General features: G+C 42.3%; 1 protein-coding gene across 5 annotated transcripts in view; it reads left to right on the top strand.

Moving 5' to 3' along the window:
- The window catches only part of akap9 (A kinase (PRKA) anchor protein 9), a 64,804-nt gene that overhangs the window by 36,285 nt on the left and 7,197 nt on the right, over window positions 1–21,322 (top strand). For 3 of the 5 annotated variants that reach the window (XM_061254091.1, XM_061254089.1, XM_061254088.1), the window contains 21 exons: window positions 675–837; window positions 2,767–2,979; window positions 3,506–3,544; window positions 5,613–5,845; window positions 6,742–6,861; window positions 8,329–8,502; window positions 8,661–8,765; window positions 9,139–9,291; window positions 11,271–12,308; window positions 13,563–13,700; window positions 14,002–14,046; window positions 15,307–15,453; window positions 15,753–15,797; window positions 16,941–17,525; window positions 18,085–18,145; window positions 18,288–18,412; window positions 18,653–18,856; window positions 19,935–20,117; window positions 20,373–20,493; window positions 20,585–20,774; window positions 20,936–21,086. In XM_061254091.1, coding sequence (XP_061110075.1) covers window positions 675–837; window positions 2,767–2,979; window positions 3,506–3,544; window positions 5,613–5,845; window positions 6,742–6,861; window positions 8,329–8,502; window positions 8,661–8,765; window positions 9,139–9,291; window positions 11,271–12,308; window positions 13,563–13,700; window positions 14,002–14,046; window positions 15,307–15,453; window positions 15,753–15,797; window positions 16,941–17,525; window positions 18,085–18,145; window positions 18,288–18,412; window positions 18,653–18,856; window positions 19,935–20,117; window positions 20,373–20,493; window positions 20,585–20,774; window positions 20,936–21,086 — 4,233 coding nt within the window. The remainder of the gene's footprint in view (window positions 1–674; window positions 838–2,766; window positions 2,980–3,505; window positions 3,545–5,612; window positions 5,846–6,741; window positions 6,862–8,328; window positions 8,503–8,660; window positions 8,766–9,138; window positions 9,292–11,270; window positions 12,309–13,562; window positions 13,701–14,001; window positions 14,047–15,306; window positions 15,454–15,752; window positions 15,798–16,940; window positions 17,526–18,084; window positions 18,146–18,287; window positions 18,413–18,652; window positions 18,857–19,934; window positions 20,118–20,372; window positions 20,494–20,584; window positions 20,775–20,935; window positions 21,087–21,322) is intronic. The other 2 variants (XM_061254092.1, XM_061254093.1) reach the window with 2 other exon arrangements.

Below are 21,322 nucleotides of genomic sequence, written 5' to 3'. Positions count from 1 at the left end.
GTCGTTGTTACTGTGTGCTGCAGAGCCGTCTGTGGGCAGCAAGCTCTCCGTAGCATACTCCCCATACTTGCAGAAATTTGATTTAGGAACATTTGGCCAAAGCAATTAACTTGCATGACTTGACAGTATACAAATATGCATAGTCAGCTATAAAGAATTAGTCCAATCAAACCACATGGTAGTGCTGTCGACCACAATATTCTAAAAATAAATTGAATGTAGCTGCAAGCAGTAAATTCTTCGTCTGAACTGAGAATAAAAGCTATTGATTTCTTGTCAGCAGAGGACTGAACTATCTGCAAGGAAACAATGCCAAGACAAACAACCTAGAATTTGGGACATGGTATCTCCTGAGACTTGTATTATTTATGCCTTTTTCTCTTGCTGTGTTGCAGCAATTAAATAATGTATTTTTGAGATTCAGGAATTGAATGTTCTGGGTGCAAAGCAGACAGAATCTCTGTACAGCAGACTATAGCCTAGTGGTTAAGGTACATGACTGGGACCCAGATGGTTGCTGGTTCAAGCCCCGATCCGCACAGCTGTTGGGCCCTTGAGCAAGGGGGGGGGGGGGGGGGGGGGGTTGTTAGATAAAAGCACCAGCTAAATGACAAATTGTCATTGTCATTGTAATTATAGTTATTATAAGTACATTTCTCTGGTGTCTGTTTCAGCTGGAGCATGCGCGGGTCACTCAGACGGAGCTGATGCGGGAGTCCTTCAAATACAGCGAGGAGATGGCGGAGCTGCTGAGGAGGCAAGAGGAGCTGCAGGAGAGTCTGAGTGAGGAGGCCAAGGCCCGCCAGGAGCTGGCCCTGGAGCTCCACAGGGCAGAAGGTGTGTGGAGCATCTAATCACTGGGCTCATTACAGTCGCTTGTTTTTCTCCTCTTTTTTCCTTTTCCTTACTCCCAATTGCACTCCGAGCTCCACACATTGGGAGAGGCTAGAAAAAGAAGTGAAGATGGGTAAACGTGAATAGCCTTGCTCCTTCAAATGTCAGTTTGAAGCTACGTCAGTTGCAGACACGGCAGACGTGGGGAGGTGAATCCACTGGTCGATCATTTATCGGTCACGTTTTCCTAAAAAATACTTCCGCAAGGATGCTCTCATATTTACTTGTTCATAGGCAGGTTTGGTAGTTCCAAGCTTCTACTTCTAGCTCTGTGAAGGAACATTTAAGAGTTGGAATGTCCTTTAAGATGGCGGTTCTTGATTGATTTCTGGGTCAGGAGCAAGGAAAAGAAAAAGAAAATGTGAAAAATAAGTGATTGGAGTGACTCAACTGTCGCAGGAGGATAGGTCAGAGCTATTACGTTGCCCTCTGCCCTTCATGGAACTTGTGATGGCATCTAATCTCTAAAAGGTCAGCCACTCATTGGCGTAGCTATGCTTCTTTCCTGCCCAGCCATTGATATTATAGGGAAACGGTTGTAATTTGATTGGTCAGATAAAGATGGCCAGTTACATTTGGGCAAATGCATTTCTGTCTTAGTGACTGGACTGTTGGCAGTAATGTTCCTGCTGAAAGAATTGCCACAGCTCACTGGCGCAGTAGCCATTTTGTAGATTATTCCAATATGAATTGATGAACTTCAGAGTGGTCATATGAGAATATGAGAATGCGTGCCTGAGGATTCGTTCACAGTAATACAAACAGTAGCCTGTGGTCTGTAGCATATTCACTAAGGTCAGATAGAACGCTTAAGCATTAACTAGGATGTCTCTATCTTTTTGTAATGTATGCTCTGTGGGTACACATTCCTAGCAGCTGGTAAGTTGATATAGCAATAGTACTGAATTGAATTTAACCTGAGTTAACTTCAATTGCTTCTACATCTGTTGCAAAAGAAGGACTTGATTGTGTTGTTCTTTCTACCCTTTTTCATACCCTCAAAACACTGTACACATTGCCACACTTTTGTATGATATGATTACGATCTCACGGTATTTGAGTGTTGATAAATTCATTACTGATTTGCATAGGATGAATTTAGTCAGCAAAAAATATTTGTGATGTGAATGCCTCTTCTGTAATGTTTAATCTAAAAATATAGTTCACACACAAGAGGTATGTGAATCAGTTATCTGGAATGCTTTCAGTGCTTACAAAAATATGGATATAAGCTTTTCAATGAGCCAACAAACCGTAGTAAAAGGCTCTGGAGATGGCGGCACACCAAATAGAAAAAAAGTCACCTCATGAACACCATTTGTTGTGGCCTTGGCTAACGCGTTTGAGCATGAAACCTTCGTCAGAGCATCAGACAGGATACTACTAGCCCATGTTTTACATACTAGTAGCAGCAGTGATTAATTGAAAATGGCCTCACCTGTATGGGGCAAGGCTAGCTAATTCCAAAGACATGCAGAGATAAGCCACGACCAGACGCGTGTAACATAAAGCTGAAAAAATATCCATCAGCAAGGCAATAGGATTAGGAAGGTCCATATAGAAAATCAACCACCATGGATATAAGCAGTCTAGACATTACCTGTGTGGGGGCGGCCTGTGGCATAGTGGTTAAGGTACATGACTAGCCGCCGCAAGGTCTGTGGTTCGATCCCCAGTGTAGCTACAATAAGATCCGCACAGCCGTTCGGCCATTGGGCCCCTGAGCAAGGCCCTTAACCCTGCATTGCTTCTGGGGAGGATTGTCTCCTGTTTAGTCTAATCAACTGTACATTCTGGATAAGAGCGTCTGCCAAATGCCATTAATGTAATATAATGTGCGTTTGTTTCCAAACACGTTTTGGTGCCCCGTAGGTCTGATTGACGGGTATACGGGGGAGAGGGCTGAGTTGGAGCAGCAGCTTCAGGAAAAGCAGGGCTTGCAGCTGCACCTGGAGCAGGAGCTGCAGGTGACCAACAGCCGCCTTCAGGAGCTGGAGCAGGAGAGACAGCAGGTTCTGGAGGAGAGGGAGCTGCTGGGACGTCAACAGGGCGCCTTGAAAGATGGCGCCGGGTCGCGTGAGCTGCGTAAGTATTCCGGAAACTGATTCCGGAAAATAGAGTGTCACTTCCAGATGTAATGGGAACTGATTCTTTAATTCAATTGAATTACATTGCACAATTATTTTGCTCTGATACAAATTGACTGTTTACAGTATATAAATGTTGACCAATGTTGAAAGTATATTTACTGCATTTATAAATAACTGTATTTTACTCCATACAGACCCCGTTCTAGGTTATGCTGTGTATTGTAGCCTAATTTTTCTGTGGAGTGAATGCAATGTGTTCTTCTTACACAGCAAAGCCACCCATATATGCTATAGTGAAGACGTGTGAATGGGGTTGAATCTGTTCAATTGAGGGATTTATTTCAGGAGTGTTTAGCAGCAACTCCCCAACTTTTAAAAATCCTCCTGCATCTTGTAACGTGAGTCATGTAACCGATAATTCCCAAAGTGCTCCATCATGTCTCTCTCTCTCGGCTTCCCTCCTTCTTGGAGACTTATACAATAAGAGCATGTTAAATTTCTGTGCTTTTTCACTCTTCTAGGGCTAGTTGAAGCTGCAGTCGATGTAGCACCTGAAGCAGGTGTGTTCACTTTGAGCATGGCCACTTTATTGATGTATTTATTATTTCTCATCAAGTGGCAGATACAACTGATTAAAAGTCCATCATTTTTTCAAAGCTTGCTTGCTATAAGCTTACTCACATGCTAACCCCTGCCTACGCCTTTTATTTGCTTGTTTACATGTTCCTGCAACGTTTTATGGGTGTAAATTAATTTATTGTTCGCATGATAATACATTTTAAGCATTCTACACAAAGCTTTCCTAATAGCAATCATCTCTACTTGTAGCTTCATCAGTTTTGATTTCCCTCCTGGCCGAAATGCTAATGTCCATCTTTTTGATTTTCTATTTTCAATGCAGTTAAGATGATTGCTCAGTTAGGGCACTTCACTTGCCTGCTTACTGACATGGAGATTGTGTTAGTTTAGTTTTTCTTTTCTTTTCTTTTTTGCTAATGTCTTTGCCCTTTTTATTCTGTGTTTCACTAATTTCTAAGTGGGGCTTGATCTCCTTACTCGCACTGTGAGTTGGTGGTATGGTGACTATAAGATACAAACAGTTGGGAGTGGGTTCATTTCAATTATCCAATGATGAAGAAATGAAGTGATGTTGTGGCTGCCTTTTAAAGAGTGTGCCAGTAATAAAAAGCACATATAAACCTTTTCTGAAAGATTTGCCAGATTAAACTTTTCCAGCAGTTTACTGATGTTTACATTTTAATAATGACTAAATAATGTGAAAGGCCATTTGAATGGCTTGTCGCAGCTGTGCCATCACTGGTACTCCTTGGGCCAGATTTTCTAAAGGAACGGCTTGTCTGACGCAAAAGCATTTGCTACATGGTCACAATGGTTGCAATAAATACAAAATGAGTACTTTTAACAAGCTAGCTATTAGAATACTTTTTCTGGGAATGATGTTACTCTGCAACTTTTAATGCCTAGTTGAATGTGTTCATGCGTATTTCTACATCTAGAAATAATATTTTAAGCTCCTAAAAGTTGGCAGTAATTTGCATTGATATAGCCTGTATCTCATACAGATGTCGCAGAAGGGTGTCCTGTACACACATCCTCTGCAGTCAAAGCAGTTTTCCTTGTGGGCTACAGTGGAAATGAACAAACCGATGCATAACTTTCTTGAAAGGAGACTGGATTTAAATCATCCATCCATCCATTATCTTAACCCGTTTATCCTGAACAGGGTCGCAGGGGGGCTGGAGCCTATCCCAGCATACATAGGGCGAAAAGCAGGAATACACCCTGGAAAGGTCACCAGTCCATCGCAGGGCACACACACCATTCACTCACACATTCATACCTACGGGCAATTTAGATTCTTCAATCAGCCTAACCTGCATGTCTTTGGACTGTGGGAGGAAACCGGAGTACCCGGAGGAAACCCACACAAACGCGGGGAGAACATGTACCTGAGCCACGAGCCCACAAAATTGTATTGCCCAAAATTGGCAATACAATGTCACTAACTGTAGTTAATCTCAATCTTAAGGAACTATATTATGTAATTCCATCACTTCTTGTTTCATTAGAGTATAACAATGAGGTAACAAGCACGCAAAATCCCTATGTCATCCATCAGCATGGGGGAAGCCATGGGACCCCATTGTATGAGTGCCTCCTGCCACAAAATAGTGAATGAGGGCATTGAATTTGTTTATGGAAAGTCTTGGTAAATTGATCGTTAATGTGTCGGTATTTGCAACCAAGAGAGGGCCACGATATGCTGTAGCAACTGTTTTACGTTGTGACTATTTCCTTAGTAAGTCTGGCCTCATACTGCCTCATGCTGTCCGAATTTTTCTTTTTTGAAACTAAATCTGGCATAATTTATGTACTGCATTAGCATTACTGTGTTACTGCAGTAAATATAGGTTAAAATGTAGGCATTTTCAAGTTATGGTGGCCATTTTGGTGGCCTTTTGTGTTTTAACAGCCAACATCATTTTCTTTCAGCATCCTTTTTAATCAATCTAATGTGGTTAATGAACGTGAGTCTGGTGTTGGTGACGGGTAACCGACCCTGCAGCTGCCCAGGGGGGAGTATAATTGTCTTCCACCGCCTTGCAGACCTGCTGGAGGAGACCGAGAAGCTGATGAAGGAGAAGGTGGAGGTGCAGCGACAGGCGGAGAAGGACAGCAGCGACCTCCTGGGGCAGGTGAAGTCTCTGGAGGCCGAGCTGGAGGAGCAGGTGAACAGGGGGATGGAGTTGGAGCAGGCCCACAGGGCAGAGAGCAGTGACCTGAGGCAGCAGATCCAGGCTCTGGAGAAACAGCTGGAGAAGAACCGCAGATTCCTCGACGTAAGAGCGCCGTTCCCCCTGAATTTGTGTTCGATACGCAATAAACCTTGGGTTGCTGTCTTTTTTATACATAAATGAAAATGGAATAGAGCATGAAGCACATGCAGCTGGACTTGAACAAGGTTAATTGAAGAATCAAAGATGTATGCATTTATTTATTTAAAAGGACGGTGGACACTAATAAACGCAGCTAATAAAACCAGATTTAGCCATTTTAGGCTTATTGTCATCTCTAGGCCCTGGGCAGGGTGATTGAAAAACATAAAAGAACATCATCTTTTCATCATAAAAGAACGTCATGACGTAATATTACATGCACATACCAACAAATAGGCATTATCAAATGCCTATGGTGTGGCAATGGTTATTATGATAAAAACAGTTATTGTAATAACAGTGTCCTTTATAATGTAATAACTGCTGGCTAATGTAATACAGTTATTGAGTGGTTAATGTAGTGCACTTTGTCGGTTATTGTTGTAACTCATCTATGGTAAGAGTGTGGGCGAGACGGTAGAGATAGGCGATGTCAAACGGCAGTCGACCAGATTCAAACATTTGGAGCGACCTTTACCACTGGACCACCCTTGGTCACCACAGGCACCATTTGCCTTCATCAAACTTACAGTAATTTGGTATGTTGTCACATTATCAGTTGATAATAATGTAATAGGTTATTACATTAACAAGCAAAATTCTAATGTTAACCATTCAAGATTTTTATTACAATAACCGGCACATGGTATTTTAACTGGCAGTTATTACATTATAAAAGTTATTACATTATCCATTTTATTGCATGAAATGTTTTGTGGTGGAATTTTCTTTTAAGGTCTAAGGTCACTAACTACTGTAAAATAAAATAAAATAAAATGCTGGCTACTGTCACTTAACAGGAGCAGGCGGTTGACCGGGAGCATGAGAGAGATGTCTTTCAGCAGGAGATAATGAAGTTAGAACAGCAACTGAAGAACTCACAGAAGCAACAGCCCAGTAACGGCCAATATGGCAAAGAGGTACTGTGCTTCTCTTCAACTTTCCTATTGCTGGACTGGGAGCATAATGTGGCTTTCCCATTATTGTTTTCTCACAAAAGGAGCAACTTTTATATAACTTTTATTAACGTATTATGAGCTGTTCACAATGTAGAATCTGTGACTTCTCTCGGGGCAGGAATTGTTGTGTGGTCTGAACAATGGCAAGGGAGGTGATTTAAAACCAGTTGGACTGAAATTGAAGCTCCTTGTTCTTTAAAAGAAAAACGCCCACCTAATCAATAACATAGGTAAAATATAAAGTACTAAGTCAAAATACAGAATAATAGTTGTAGCTGTGAGAGTTAAAGAAATTATCTTCTAGTGAAATGTATGTGCACGTCTATACTGGGAATAGTGGTAGCTCGCAAAAACAAGGTCACTAGGCAACACTTGGGAGAAAAAGACTCATGTCAAGAAACATGTTAAAATTAGCAGTTTTATCTGTTGGCCAAGCATAAATAGTTTATGCTTGCTCTGGATTTCTGCTAACCAAGGTCTGGAATGTATGCATAACAAATAGGAAGATGTTTTACTGAAAAATATGCTAATTTAATGTCATTATACCCGGGACCCAGGTCCTGTATGTGGGCTGACATAACAACACTACTTGAGATTCCATTACACAGGAATGCATTGCATTGCTGCCACAGGATTTGCTGATTACATTTTTGCATTAACAAGCTGGTAGACCATGATATTATCATTCAAATACAGTCTCTAACATTGCAAATCGATAAATGTCATTGTTATAATCAGCATAGGCAACATTACAATACTCAAGGCCGAGATTGCTTGCTAACGTATACTAGCTGTGTTTATGATGTGAGCCAAATAGCTGGTAATGTGGCTTAATTTGTTATAAGGTGCTTAGTTAAGGACCAGTGAACACATTATTTGTGTGCGCAATGTTATATTTTGCTCACGGAGAGATCCTCTGCTGTGTAACATAGCTGGATTTTAAATCAGAACCGCTGCCGTGTTTTTCACTGCACTGCCATCACTGATTACACTGACCAGCCTATGTCTGAAAAGTTAAATGGTTACCTGTCATCCCTATTTTGTTGCACCGACTGTAGTGATTTCGTGGATGCTTGTATTCAGTATTCATTTCTAGGTTATATGGGTAAGCTAGCACCTTTTGACAGCCACATAATACTACAGTGCTTCAACTGAACAAACTGACAGATATCAATCCGTAGTCCTCGCTCCATTTCATCAAGTGGGGAACAAAAACATTGTGGCAGCGGCTCTATGCAGGGGAAACGCTTGATGCTGCCATTATTGAATCTCTGCCTCAGTCTCATAACATTATATCCGCTCATAGATGACAGACGTGTACTGCTATCGTGCGTACGCAAGTAATACGTCGTGTGGGCAATGGGGTGGCTGCGCTCTAAACACTTTTGTGTCCTCAAGCTGTCCTTGGTATGCATTTGCATTCGCCAGAGGGATCAGCTGACCACGCAGCTGCAGGAGAAATCGGATTGGTGCAGCGAGCTCCTGCTCCGCTCTGAACAGCTGCAGAGAGACGTTCAGGATCGCAACGAGGAAATCGAGCGGCTGGAAATGCGCGTGCGGGAAGTGGAGCAGGCCCTGCTCGCCAGCGCAGAGATGCTGCAGGTGAGCCAATGCTGCTTTTCTGTCCAGCAAGCCTATATTTAAGCGCATTCGGTGCATGCGTGCGCGTGCTAATTCTCCCTGCTATGGTAGTATCCCCACAAACGTTTGTCAAGGTTATTATTGTGACAGCGGAGTGCTCTGCGATGTGCGTTTTCCAGGTGGAGCAGGAGAAACGGCCTCCACCTGCAAAGGCTACACAGAACACTACGTTGGAGGTGGAGCTGCAGACAGAGAGAGAGGCTCTGGACAGGAAGCAGAAGGAGGTAGCTTATTCATGGATACATTGCATGTGGAGACGCAACATTACAATATCATGTGGAACAGGGAGTAATAATCAGCTAAATAAGCTCTAATATGTGTATGATACAGAGTGTATTTGTTTTTACAGTCATTGCTGGGCATGGTAAAATAATGCTTAGTTTCCCTTTTATCTGGCTTCTCACTGACAAAATGTACTGCTTACTTGACACTTGTTCATTCTTGAATCATCCAAAATGTATAAATTACAGCAGAATGTTTTTTCCTCTATGTTTATTTGGAATACTTATCAGTGACAAAGCGTGTTTCCGATGTGTCCCGTTCCTCTGTTATACATCACTGAAACGGCTTGTCGAGGTAATGTTGTGTCTGCTTCAGATTAGCAATCTGGAGGAGCAGCTGGAGCAGTTCAGAGAGGAGCTGGAGAACAAGAGCGAGGAGGTGCAGCAGCTTCACATGCAGCTGGAGATCCAGAAGAAGGAGCTGAGCTCCCAGCAGCAGGAGCTGCTGCACAAGGGTGACCTGCAGAAGGTAGCGATCCCATCTTCCACCCCAGAACACGGTTGTCATGGTTTGCAATTACAAGCCAAACAAAAGCTCAGCATCTAAATGGAAATATTAATAGCAAGGTTTTTCGGTTTTATTATGCTTTGTGGGTCATAAAACAGCATTCAGCAACATTCATGATCAATTTCTATTAGCTTTGAAACTCAGGTGGTCAGGTCTCAAATTCCAGTCTAACATTTGTTGGCTATATGCAGTATATTGATGGGGTTATCTAAAAAGCTGTAAAATATTAAAATGGTTCCAAGGAAAAGATTCACTTTTGGCCAGTTCTTCAAATGAGCCATGGTTAAAAGCTTTTGTCTTTGGATGGATATTTTACGAGACAATACTAAGCCGCTTTCAGAATTGCTGCTGTAGTTTTAATTTGGCCATTGAAATGGCCTGCAGCACTGCTTGCCAGTCCCCTGCTGAGCTGGCTGATAACAGCTCATTCAAGCTGTAAACACAAACAATAGCTCATTTGGAACATAATAGTCCTCTCTAATACCCCTTTCTCACGCAGACCCTGGGATATACACGGGATGGTTTCGACCTGTGTTTGACCCTTTCGCTCTGTGCGATGGTCAAGGGAAAGTTACATTACATCACATTACATTAATGGCATTTGGCAGACGCTCTTATCCAGAGCGACGTACAACAAAGTGCATACCCATAACCAGGGAACTGGGTCCCGGGTACTCACCATTCACACAAGACTCGAGCTTGCAAGTTTACTTCCGTACACGTCACTGCTGAATAGGGCTGTCCCTTTCCATTAAAAGCAGACGTTATGTTCCCGTGAAGTGATCTGTAGGCTATACTAGAATTTTCTTGCAATGGAAAATAAAATCAATAAATTCATGAATTAATTCCCTGTTTTTCCTGGGAGATTCAACGTGGCGGACAGTGCGCATGATCTAATGTTTCTTTCCTTTATTTAGTTGCCTTATGTATACAGTAGTAAGCTTAATGCAAATAATTACAGTTTACAAGCATCTTTGCAATTGAGAAGTATGGAATTCTTGGCTGACAGAGAACAGTCTTTCGGTTGTCCTCGGTGTTGTTTACTCAAGAGGAATGCCATTGACCTGAAGCTAATTCCTGATCTAGTTGCTGCTAATTGAATTTTGCATAATGTTTGTGAAATACAGAAACAGCATTTCTTGTCTCAGTGGATAATTGTTAATGTCTCAACCAGATGATAACCTGCGACAGCCAGATGCAGTTCCTTTTGAGGGAGAGAGACCTAATCAGCAATGCCGGGAAATATTAAGCTATTATGGCTCTAAAAATTATTCTTTATTCTTTGCAACAAAATAAAGTGTATATAGTACATAGTCAAAGGAAGAGACAGTTTGTCATCTTTAGCAATAATCTTATAATGTTTTGACAGCATATACATTCTACACCTAGCAGCACAAACAGATGCAGGGCATATACCATGACGTATGGAATTGTGAGGATGGATAATTGAAAAGTATCCGTCTCGGTAATCCTCTCACGGGGCACCAAAATTTAGGGTATATTCCCTCCATAAGTGGTGCCCTGTGTAAGGATATAGAGGTATTTGTACAATAAAATGAAACTGATCCTGAATCAGTCGCCAGGGGACAACTTTGTAAGCAACTGTCATTATTTGTGAAATTACAAAGTTCATTCATTCAGAACAAAATTATTAATATTTCTAGTTTACTGTAGTTAATGGACTGTTCTTGAAACTTAGGCCTATATTAAAAATAAGAGTAATAGCCTACTTAGAAAGGTACTGAAACCATAAGGTATGTTACAAAATGCCTTGTAATGTCATGTAATGTAGCTATTTTCTTGACACTTGGTAATTCTAGAATTATCCAACACCCGGGGTGGCCAATCCGATTTCAGGGGTAGCCAATGCCCCCTCGGCCACCCTTCTGGCTCCACCACTAATTGTACAGTAATTACATTCCTCTTGGTGTGTATTTCAGGTACTAGAGGATAAGAACGAGTTACTGAGAGAGCTGGAATCCCAGGTTGAGTGCATGAAGGGTGAACAGGAGCGCTTGAAGAAGAACTTTGAAGAGGAAATCGATCAGCTTAATGATGTCATTGAAAAGCTGCAACAGGAGCTGTCGGTGATTGAACACAAACCATCCGATGGATTCCTACACGACGCAGAGAGCTCAAGCACTGAGAAAAGTGAGGAAGTTCACCTCAGCAGGGATGACTTTGATGAGCTGAACTATAAAATGAAGCAGGGGACTCAGGAATTGGAAACCTTACAGGCCAGTCACAGTTCCTTATTGGAGAAATACAAGTGCTTACGGGAAGAGTCGTCCAATATGTTGGCTGAAGGGCAAAACAACAGGCTGCTAGAGCTGGAAGAAGCCTTGCAGGAGAAAACCGCTACCTGTGTGGTCATGCAGGCTCAGGTACAAGCCTTGGAACAAAGTGCTGGCTATAGAATGGCCAGTCTGAGCACACAGATTGAGGAGCTGGAGGCTTGTGTGGACGAGAAGGACTCAGAGCTGAGGCTATGTAGACTGCAAGTAAAACAGACACAGGAAGAGGCCGATGTCCTAAATCACAAAATCTCCGAATTGGAGGATAAATTCCGAGAGAAGGTGGCCGCTGTGCTGGTTAGCCACGCCGAACTGGGTGCCGTACAAGAGCAGTCAAAGGTACAAGCCAAAAGGGCCCAGATTCAGGTATCAGAGCAAAAGGAACAGCGCACACCAAGCGTCCAACAGGGGGATGGAGGTATAGTTTCTCCTCCAGGCACTCAACCAGAGGTCAAGGTCCATGAAAAGGTGTCCACCACAAAGGTGGTACTTTTAACAGAGAAGCTGAGAGAGCTCGAGGAAGGTTTGAACAACATGCAGAAGGACCAGGAGCTACAGAAGCATCTGCTGTCCAGCTCAGAGGAGGAGGTAGTGGAGTATGAGAAGAGACTGGCTGTGTTGCTGAATCTCCTCAACCAGATGACAACAAAACCAGGGAGCCAGAGATCACCGCAGCCAATTAAAGTATGTCAATCGTAGTCCATAAGGAGTGGCTTCTCTAATGTCTGCACGTGTAATGGCAAAATTAATCTGTTGAATTGATTTTGAACATTTAGATTTTGTTTAACCCCTTAAGTATCATCCATTTTCTTAACACATGCTTGAAAATTACATACCCAAACTACTACTCTTGAACCTTTGACTGCAGGCACAATTCTGGTCTCTTCTAAAATGCAACCCCTGGGGCTTTGTTCTCCAAGAGTGAGAATGACTCTAAATTACTCAAATTCTTTGTTAAGTTAACAAAGTTACAGAAGCTCAAACACAGTGGAAGTGGAAGCTTCTCACTGAAAAGATGTATTGTATTTGAGTAGATACAGATGCTCAGGGCTGTGTCTGGTGGGTTTAGAAACACAATGGAACCACCGCTAAATGGTGGACAATTCCCTTTCTAACTTGATGACAATATCACCAAAATTAGAATTCTGCATTGCTTTTTCTAAGCTATGTCTATGCTGACATTTGGAGACTCCAGAATGACTTATGTAAACTAAATTATATTATGGGTCATGTACTATATATTGCATACTAAATGATAAAACCTATTCAGAGAAATGTGTTCTCACTTCCCCCTTGCCTGTCACCCTTTCCCAAACCTCTCCCCATCTGGCAGCAGCAGGTCCAGACGATTGTAAAAAAATAAGTACAATGATTGCAATAATAAGATGTTGTATGCTAATATTTTGATTGAGGTCCGTTGATTAAATTTTGGTCAAATACCCAACCCCCAACATCAAGTCAAACACTAACCCATAATTTCACATTCCACTTATTATTCAAAAGCAAGCCTGCTCCTTATTCATAAGCTTAGATAATAATAATAGAACATTTTGAGTATGTATTTAGATGCTAATTTAGATTTAGATTTAGATGATAATTTCATAAACTAAAATGCTACTCAGTCGTCACTCTAATATGATTGCATTAATATGCGTCAAAGAAAATTTATTTTTACAGTCCTTCAACTGGGCTGCTGAGTCATTGCACTGAAAGGCTTTACTGTTTACAAAGCTACCACAGGTGTGAGGCAGGGAAGAAGGGTTTTTTTCTGCTGAAGGGCAGTATGCCCGATTGTGTGTCTGCCATGGTCAGATTTCTTTCTTGTCGGATGTGCATGTGCCACAATGGAGCTTTTTTGTATTAAACCACGAAGGTTATATACTGAGCCATCGAGTAGCATATTATTCTTGAGTAAATGTTTTTCCTTCTCTTTCCCAGGCATCTGTGGCAGCTGTTGAAGAGGAAGCTGTTGCTTCCTCAAACCTGCTGCAGGAGGTCAGACAGGAAGCTGCTGCCACTAAAGAGGAGCTCAACAGCTGCAGGGAAAGAAGTGACAATCTACAGGAGGAGCTACAGGTACCTCTAAGAAACACATCCAAGATTTATAGACGGTGAAAGTAGTCCATTCCTCACAACATAAAAATGCATACAATGCACAGAGCAATATTTCACACACATAGCAACCATAACTGCAAAGTGCTGCTCTTTGCTGATGAGATTATCATAGGTCACATCTTCATTAAATGATTTATGGAAAGCCAGTTGCGAATTACATACCTACAAAGATTTTAATTAAATGAACCATCGGATTACTGTAAACACTGACCAAATATACATTTGAAACTCTAGTTTGACATCTCACTGATTCCCTTTCTAGGAGAGAGAAATGACAATAGCACAGCTGAAAGAAGAGCTCCATATGGTAAGTGCTGCAGAGATTGAAAAGTGAGAGCTGACAATCTCATATTTTTCAGAACCAATGCTAGATATTTAAAGACTCTAGTAATGATTATTATCTTTTTTTTTTTCCAAATGGAAATTCCCAGTTTTTGAAATCCACTTGTGGTACGCAGCCCACTAAATGAACTCATACTAGCAGAACACTGAGAACTGTTATGGCTGTTATGGAACATGACACCCACACTGATATTTATGACAGCAAAACCAACTGAATCAGCAGCAGGGTGATTCAGCCATATACAATGCAGTCCGTAAGTATTTGGACAGTGACTCATCCTCTGTTATTTTTGCTCTGTACTTCAGCAAACAAACAGTTGAAATAAAACAAGATTTTTTGTTTTAATTTGAGGGTTTTTACATCCGTATTGGGTGAACTATGTAGGAATTGAAGCCCTTTTTATGGATAGTCCCCCAAATTTTAGGGGACCAAAAGTAATTGGACAAATTACCACAAGTCTAGTTACAGAGCTTAAAAACAACAAATACTTAGACTGCACTGTGTATATAAGCCAATACTCGTCAATTCGAAACTTGAAAACTAAGTTTTTCATCAAGACTCCTACCATAACATTTCTTTTTTTTGGTGGATTATGAGGCATGCTGTTTTTCATGGGAGTTACAGGTGTCACGGTTTCCATAAATTGGCATTTTCTTGAGTTTCGCCATTTTTGGCGATTTCCTTTTTCAATTGGCCTACACTGTATATTACTCTATTGCCTTCCATAGAAGGTTTGTGGTGGGCTTATATCAAACACTGCAGTGATATATTTCATGCGAGTTATTTCAGATGTACATCAGTAGCTGGTGTCACATACACAAGTGACAAGATTTTCAGAAAATGTTATATTTGCGAAGAAAAGATTGCGTGTGACACTTGGATATCTGATGTTTCCATATTAAAGTGTTGAAAATGCATCGAGTAAACGTAGGTTTTAAAAAAATAATCGCATTCCGGCATTGTTCCATTTTTCTTTTATTGTCTGTTCTCATAGCCTTTGCAAATGTGCAGGGAAGGTTGTGAATAAGATTACATATAATCAGATTTTGATTGCATAAGGTCACTGGATTTCAAGTGGCTCTTTGGTCCCTGCTTCGAATATGCATACCAACCAAGAAACCGCATTGAAAATGCAAAAAAAGAATTTTAATTGTTGTTAGTTTCACTCAACCGTTGTATGTCTGGTATTATAAAGCGGGCATCCTTTCTTGACAATCTGTTCAGGCGACGGAGAGAGGACCCTGTGTTACTGAAGAAGATTCTGCTGTTGTATCTAAACTGCTAGAGGAGGTCAGACAGGAAGCTGCTGCCACTAAAGAGGAGCTCAACAGCTGCAGGGAAAGAAGTGACAAGCTACAGGAGGAGCTACAGGTACCTCTAAGAAACCCATCCAAGATTTATAGATGGTGAAAGTAGTCCATTCCACGCAACATAAAAACGCATACAATGCACAGAGCAATATTTCACACACATAGCAACCATAACTGCAAAGTGCTGCTCTTTGCTGATGAGATTATCATATCATCTTCATTCAATTCGATTTATGGAAAGCCAGTTGCAAGTTACATACCTGCAAAGATTTTAATGAAATGAACCATCAGATTACTGTAAACACTGACCAAATATACATTTGAAACTCTAGTTTGACATCTCACTGATTCCCTTTCTAGGAGAGAGAAATGACAATAGCACAGCTGAAAGAAGAGCTCCATATGGTAAGTGCTGCAGAGATTGAAAAGTGAGAGCTGACAATCTGATTTGCATCTCATATTTTTCAGAACCAATGCTAGATATTTAAAGACTCTAGTAATGACTAAGCCGTGAGAATTTTTTTTTTTTTTTTTTTTTTTTTTCCCCAAATGGAAATTCCCAGTTTTTGAAATCCACTTGTGGTACGCAGCCCACTAAACGAACTCATACTAGCAGAACACTGAGAACTGTTATGGCTGTTATGGAACATGACACCCACACTGATATTTATGACAGGAAAACCAACTGAATCAGCAGCAGGGTGGTTCAGCCATGTACAGTGCGGTCTGTAAGTATTTGGACAGTGACACATCCTCTGTTGTTTTCGCTCTGTACTTCAGCAAACAAACAGTTGAAATAAAACAGACTTTCAGTTTTAATTTAAGGTTTTTTTTACATTCGTATTTGGTGGACCATGTAGGAATTAAAGGCCTTTTTATAAATAGTCCCCCATATTTTAGGGCCTAAAACTAATTGGACCCAAGTGTAGTACAGAGCGAAAAAACAACAAATACTTACAGACTGCACTGTGTATATAAACCAATACTCATCAGTTGCAATCACTTTGATGCTGCTGCCTCTGGAGTAGAATCTGAAGTTGGGCAGGTCAGAATGGTGCCTAACATTTATTATCTGGTTGCTATCCTGGTCAGTGAGATGTGGATATCTGAATATCTGTCATCAAGCCTACACTGTATATTGCTCTATTGCCTTCCATAGAAGGTTTGTAGTGGGATTATATCAAACACTTCAGTGGTATTTCATGCAAATCATTTCAGATGTACATCAGGAAATGTGATATTAGGGGGTAAAATATTGTGTTTGACACTTGTATATCTGATGTTTCCATATTAAAGTGTTTTTCCATTAAGTGTCTGTTCTCATAGCCTTTGCAAATGCACAAGGAAGATTGTGAATATGATCACATAAAATCGTGCAATCAAAATCTGATTATAAGTGGCTCTTTGGTCCCTGCTTAGAACACGCATACCTACTAAGAAACAGTATTCGAAAATGTTGTGAATAATTTAAACTGTTGTTAGTTTCACTCTCAAGCATTGTATGTCTGGTATTATAAAGCGGGCATCCTTTCTTGACAATCTGTTCAGGCGACGGAGAGAGGACCCTGTGTTACTGAAGAAGATTCTGCTGTTGTATCTAAACTGCTAGAGGAGGTCAGACAGGAAGCTGCTGCCACTAAAGAGGAGCTCAACAGCTACAGGGAGCGAAATGACAAGCTACAGGAAGAGCTACAGGTCAGAGACATATCCATCGCCCAGCTGCAAGAGGAGCTTAAGCAGATAAAGGAGGCTTTCGCGAAATCGGAAGAGGAGCATTCGGAGAAGATGAGAGAGACGTCCACCAAAGAGAGAAGTTCTTCTCAGATGGACCAGGCTCCTGGTACCAAGCGGACCCACCAGACCTCCCAGACCCCCCGGGCTGCCTGCGCTGATGCGCAAGTGCAGACGAGTCCCGTCCCACACGGCCCCCAGGTGGACTCGGAAGAAATAGCGGAGGTGATCGGCGAATACACAGAGAGGATCGAGCAGATGCAAGACCTACACGCAGCCGAGATCATGGATATGGAGGCCAGGCACATCTCCGAGAGCGAGAGTCTCAAGAGGGAGAAGCAGGCCTTGCAGGAGGAGTGCCGGGCCCTCAAGGCCGTCGTCAAGGATCTCTGGGATTCGGAGGTGAGACGGACAGCAGTCGTCTTCTTTTATTTATTTATTTCAAAACCTTTGGCACCCAGATCCAAGTATAGTCAGCGCGTGAGGGAGTGCGGCAGCCAATCAGAGGGTGGGGGGAGGGACTTGGCGGGGAGGTTCGCCACATGCACGTGTCTTGGAAGTAAGGTCTGGGGCTCCAGACGGTACGGCTTGAAGGCGTGTTGTTCTCATTCCAGCCACTGGGGGGCAGGGTTGCGACGGCGTTTCCTCAGCTGTACATGGGAACTGATAATAAATAGGGTACAATTGGCAACCAAATTGGGAGAAAAATGGGAAAAAACTGAAACAAAGTGCCGAAAATATTGACTCATTGGTAAGGGCATCTTTGTGTTGGCAGCTCTGTAAAAAGTGCTGTACAAATAAGAAAAATTAATTGAGTTCAAGTGTGCAATGTTCAGTTGTGGTGCTCCAATTATTATTATTATTATTATTATTAATATTATTATTATTATTATTAATTTATTTTTATTTTTATTTTTATTACGCACAGTCAAATTTAATTGAGCTTTTTCTACCTCTACAGTCTGCATCCCCTCAACCAGAGCACCTTCCACCCTCACAGTCCAGGGATGGATCTATGAGTGGTAAGCTATATTATTTATTGATTTCTGTAAGGCAGTATAAGCCCTTCAGTGCATAGGTGAGTTGTGATTACTCTAACGTGGCTCGCTGCCGTAGTGCCACACTCACGATCTCTGCCCCCTCCCTCTCCCCCGGCCCTCACAGATAGTGGCTCGGACTGGAGTCAGCGCACTGGCTACATCCCCCCCGTTCTGCCTCAGGAGTTCAGAACCACGCCAGAGGGAGCCAGAAGGGACCATGAGACAGACCTACTTCCTGACAGAATTAAGGTGTGCCTAATATATATTATTGCACTATAACATGGATCTCACAGCGCTTCATATAAATCTTCTCATGTAGCTGTATAGGACTTTACAACTCAAATATCCTGTAATGTTGGTTACAGTGGAATTGCCTTATTGAACTCAAACTGGCTGTAAATTAACATTTCCATAAGTTCAATCTAAACAGTCTCAGAGGGCGGTGTTAGGCCATAGAAAATGCCGTTGTTTGTATGTGTGTATGTGTAGAGTTTGCTGAGGGAGGTGCACCAGGAGGGCATGGAGGTTCTGTCCCTCTCTGAGCTGCCAATGGGAGAAGGAGCGGGGGAGCAAGAAGAGGCTGGCACCCCACTGAAATGCCAAGGCTGGCTGAAGGAAAGGGAGTCCTTGCTAACCACAGTGGAAAAACTGAAGGTCCTCATATCCACCATGCAGATCCACCGAGAGAGAGAGGTATTGCACCATTGTCTCAAAAAAAACATTATTTCCCCAGTCTATAGCAAAACCGCATACCTTATCTGAATTCAGGGCGGCCTGTAGCGTAGTGGTTAAGCTAAATGACTGGGAAAGGCAAGCTTGGGGGATCCGCACAGCCTTTGGGCCCTTGAGCAAGGCCCTTAACCCTACATTGCTCCAGGGGAGGATTGCCTCCTGCTTGGTCTAATCAACTGTACATCTCTCTGGATAAGAGCGTCTGCCAAATGCCAATAATGTAATTACATTATCCAGAGCGACGTACAACAAAGTGCATACCCAGAACCAGGGATAAGTTCGCTGAAAGACCCTAGAGGGAAGTACAATTTCAACTGCTACCTGTACAACAAAGATAAGGACGAGGGCCCTTTATTTTATTTTTTTAATTTTTTTTTGAGAACAAAGACACAAACAGAGCAAAAATGACCAAAGTTAACTATCCAAACACTGCTTACCTAGCCAACTAAAAATTCCGATACACAAAGCAAGTCACAGAGACAACAATTAAGGTTCACAGGGAGGTAGGGAGGGATGGGGAGAGGTGCTGCTTGAAGAGGTGTGTCTTCAGCTTGCGCTTGAAGGTGGGGAGAGTTTCTACAGTTCTGACCTCAGTTCCACCACCGTGGAGCCAGAACAGACAGTAGTCGTGAGCGTGATGTGGAGGTTCGGAGAGGGGGAGGTGCCAAGCGGCCTGTGGAGGCTGAGCGAAGAGGTCTGGCAGGGGTGTAGGGTCTGATGATTTTTTGTAGATAAGCTGGGGAAGACCCCTTAACTGCTTGGAAGGCTAGCACCAATGTTTTGAATGTAATGCATGTAATGTAATGTATGTAATGCAATGCAATGAATTCAAACCAGTATTCCTAAGAGTAAGGTATACTGCCAAGTTTTACCCAAGTCATTAAAATGTTTCTTTAAAGTATGAAGTATGTTTCTTTATTTAAACCATGTACGTCTGTGAATACCATGGCCTAGGCTTCAGTCGGCATGTCTGGAATAAACTGTTAGTTTTCCTCCCTATTTGCAGTTGAATTTTTGATGCGTTTGTAAATGTCAACAGACTCACAGCCCCTTGGTCGAGGCTGGTGAAGACTGGCGGGCAGAGCTGCTGAAGGCAGTTCAGCAAGTGTTCGCAGCAGAGCGTAGTGTGTTGAAGACCTCCACATACTCCCACCTGGAGCAATTGGATACCAGTGACTCTGTCATCTGCCTCAACCAGCTGGAACATAAACTCACTGAACAGGTACCCTCATCCATATAACTGAACAGGGTTGTCACAATGTCAGATAATATTGAAGTCAAAGATATATTGTTTTGTAATTACACTGATTTGGTTTTAAGAACTATGTGTATTCTCCTGTGACGGCCCGCATCTCTGTTGGGTTCAAGTAAAGACTAACTGGGCTACGAGTGAATATGAATATGAATATGATTCAGTTGTAATGACCATTTAAGATGGAGTGGCTCTGTGTGATGTGCTGTCTTTGTACACTGACAGGAGACTCGGCACAGGGAAGCTATGGGGGGCCTTCACAGTGCAGACAGAACCAGCCTGCTGATGGAAGTCCGTCAGCTCAAGGCCCAACTCCAGCACCTCCAGCAGGACCCCGGGATCACGGGTACTGTCCTGTTCATCCATTAATCTGCCTAAAAGACCGAAAGCTGGAGTACTGAAATAAAAACCTAAAGAACACTATTTGCTTTGTGCAGCTTCATTAGGTGTGGCTACGCAGCAGCCGGGTTTGGAGGAACGGGCCGGGGAGTTGTGGGACCACGATGCCTTGCAGTCTGAGGGGATGTTACTGGACGAGCTGAAGGCAGAGCTGGCCCAGACCAAACTGGAGCTGGAAACGACGCTGAAGGCTCAACACAAACACCTGACAGCACTGGAAACTCTGAGGTAAGCATTCACACTCTTACATTCACTAATAGCATTGGAAACAACGCTCTTACTCTGGATCTGAACAGAGAACAACACTCGCTCGTACTAAAACGCTTTCATTCTCATTCACGCCCTGTATATGAAGAACTCATAATGACTTCCCACCTTCTGGTTTACAGGACCGAGGTTTCTGAGAAGGCAGCTGAAGTGGACGTCCTAAATAAAAAGCTGATGGATGAACAAAAGAAGTCAAGAGAGCTTCAGTGGGCATTTGAAAAAGAGAAATGTAAATTGGAGAAAAAAGACCAGAAAGAAAGAGAAGAGCTAGAGGTAAGGATACCTGACAGATGTTACATTACGATCACTTGAAAGACGGTCTTATCAAGAGCGACAAACAGTCGTGGATATTGCAGACGAATGGATTAGTTTCCTTAGCAGTGTTTGTCAAAGTGTTGTCAGTGGTAGAATATTTCAGTAAACCCTGGCAATGTAAAAATTATTGATAATGCAGGGGCAGCCATCTTACTGGGCACACTATTTTTATTGCGGCCTGTTTAATAGTGCGA

The sequence above is a fragment of the Conger conger genome, chromosome 9, assembly GCF_963514075.1.
Source record: "Conger conger chromosome 9, fConCon1.1, whole genome shotgun sequence".
Lineage (NCBI taxonomy): Eukaryota > Metazoa > Chordata > Actinopteri > Anguilliformes > Congridae > Conger > Conger conger.
Note: the sequence above shows the minus strand (reverse complement) of the source record. Positions and strands in the feature narration are given on the sequence as shown.